The following is a 2,299-nucleotide window of genomic DNA, read 5'->3' on the forward strand; positions in this document are numbered from 1 at the left end:
AGGCAGGGGCAAGTGGCTTGCGCTTGACAAGGTATGTGCTCTGCTAAGGTAGAAATGCCGTGGGGTTTATCAGCGAGGGATGTTTTCCTCTGGTAGTGACTTGATCCTGAGTAATTGCTTTAGTGAGTTAGTTCTGTTCTGCTGGAAAAGTCCGTTCCGCTTTGCTAGTGTGCTGGGCAGAGGTTGTTTGGAAGCTGTGGATTGACTGGGCTTGTGCCAGTCCTGTCTTGAATAGCATCCTCTCTGCCTCGCTTGGCTGTAGCATGCCCAGGAAGGATGTTGATGTGCTTTTTCATCTCTTTGTGTCTGCAGGTGGATTTCTACTTCAAGCTCTTCCCCTTGAGGAACTGCCAAGCTACAGTGATGTGGTTCTTGGAAAAGATCAGAGCATCACATGAAAATGGAAACCTTCCTAGCTCCTCATTCCTGGGACTGCCATCTGGCCAAAATCTTCCTGAAAAAGCACGACTGGGGGCTGCTGCTTTTCCTAATGTGCTTACCCCTGACAGAATTCCAGAATTCTGCATTCCTCCCAGACTAACCAACTGTGGTCCTATTAAGGGCACTGCCTCCCGCCAGTACCACAGTTCGGAGGATGCAGATCTTCATTCTTCTGCCTGCAGCCCCAGGTGTTCTCTGCCACATCTCATTCAGGTGGAAAGTGCTGAAGAGATCCCAGCCCTGGAGGAAGAAAGCACCAACTCGGACCCACAGTCCCAAGCAGCACTCTCCCTGCCGCACTTTCCCAGAGCCCCCACTTCCTATGGCTTCTGCACTTTGCTAGAGAGTCCCCACACCAGGAGAAAGGAGTCCATCTTCCATGGTGACCCACGTGGTGCTCTGCCCAGCCTGATGCTGTCTCGATCCAGAGCGAACACATTCAGTGGCAAAGGAAGTATGTCTAATCCCATTGCTATCAGCTTTGCTTCTGTGAGGCTGCCTCCCAAGCATCTCTCCCTGCACAGGCAAGGTGCCTGTGACAGCGATACTGCCTCCTCCAGCGATTCCTCTCCTTTCAGTTCTCCACTTCTCAGCAGGTCACCTCCCAGATCCTGCTCCCTGATCAAAACACAAAGCCAGGAGGGATTGCTGTGCCGAGCGCTGAAAGCCAGGAACAAATCCAGCATGGCCAGAAACAATTCTCTCTCTACAGAGGAGAGCAGCTCCACTGATAACAGTCCCAGTGCCATCAGGCGGGCCTCGGAGGGGCTGCTTGCCACGCGGAGCTTTAGCATGTCCTGTTCTATTTTTCCCCTGGAGCTGACCCGCAGCCGGGAGAGACTAGTGGGCGAGAGTGCTGTGGTAATGGACAAGGGAGGCATGTTGAGGCTATCGGCTGAATACTGCTCAGAAAATGAAAGGCTGCGGATCCGCTTGATCAGTGCAGAGGGTTTATATGATGACTCTGTAGAATCCAAAAACATAAACTGCTGTATCACCTTCTCCCTAGTGCCAGGGAAAACACAGAAGCAGAGAAGCACTGTTATAAAGAGAAGCAGGAATCCTATCTTCAATGAGGACTTCTTTTTTGATGGCATCGCAGAAGAAGAGCTTTATAGCCTCTCTGTAAGGATGAAGGCAGTGAATAAAGGGTGCAGTATGAAACGAGATTACACTTTAGGAGAACGGGAATTGTCTTTAATGAGTATGTTGTCTGTGTAATACTTCAAACATTCAAACAGACCCATTTTGTTGTCTGAAAGTTTTCTACCAAATAAAGTTTTGGGTTGCTTTTTCTTTTCTTTTTAATTTTTTTTAAGAATACTGTAAACTACTGCATTGCTTGGTATTATTGCCATATTCTTGTGCCTTATTTTGCTGCCTAACAGTTAAAACTTACAAGCATTTGCTGTTAAATTAAAAGGTGGTTGTGGAGCAGACCTTCTGCCTGTAGAGTAGGAGAGGAGGGCAGAAGAGATTGTTTGCCTTTAGGGTAGTGGATTAGACAGTTACGAAGTCAAAGCTATACTTGTTTATGGCTTTCAGGGTATTGAAGGGTTGTTTTTTCACTTGCTCTGTTTCATAAGCAGGTACACAGCATGTGCATGCAGTAGGCACTGAACTCTGTTGCAGCTCTGGGGTACTACATCAGTTAAACAGACTATTTTGACAGCACTCCTACTTACAGAAATGAATGTTTTAATGTGCCCTGTGCTCAGGGAGGGTGAGAGAGATGCATAGTTTGTTTGAGAATCAGCCCTTTTCCTACAACACAGTGGAGGATTTGGAATCCCAAAGCAGTTGTAAGCTTGTGTTGAGTGGTTGCTAAAAGCCACTGAGGGTGAGGCTTTCTTTCCAC

General features: G+C 47.8%; 1 protein-coding gene across 1 annotated transcript; it reads left to right on the forward strand.

Annotated features, from left to right (window-relative positions):
• Nucleotides 1–363: 363 nt before the first annotated feature.
• Nucleotides 364–1,736, forward strand: LOC104504156 (C2 calcium-dependent domain-containing protein 4C-like). The gene has a single exon (XM_010153264.1). The coding sequence runs from the start codon at nt 364–366 to the stop codon at nt 1,660–1,662; it is 1,299 nt and encodes a 432-aa protein (XP_010151566.1). The 3' UTR covers nt 1,663–1,736.
• The last annotated feature ends 563 nt before the right edge of the window (nt 1,737–2,299 follow it).

This window comes from Eurypyga helias, unplaced genomic scaffold, assembly GCF_000690775.1.
Source record: "Eurypyga helias isolate BGI_N326 unplaced genomic scaffold, ASM69077v1 scaffold31686, whole genome shotgun sequence".
NCBI lineage: Eukaryota > Metazoa > Chordata > Aves > Eurypygiformes > Eurypygidae > Eurypyga > Eurypyga helias.

Excerpts from the sequence above, each read along its gene's own strand:
- LOC104504156 (XM_010153264.1), top strand. The coding sequence starts at position 364 with ATGTGGTTCTTGGAAAAGATCAGAGCATCACATGAAAATGGAAACCTT.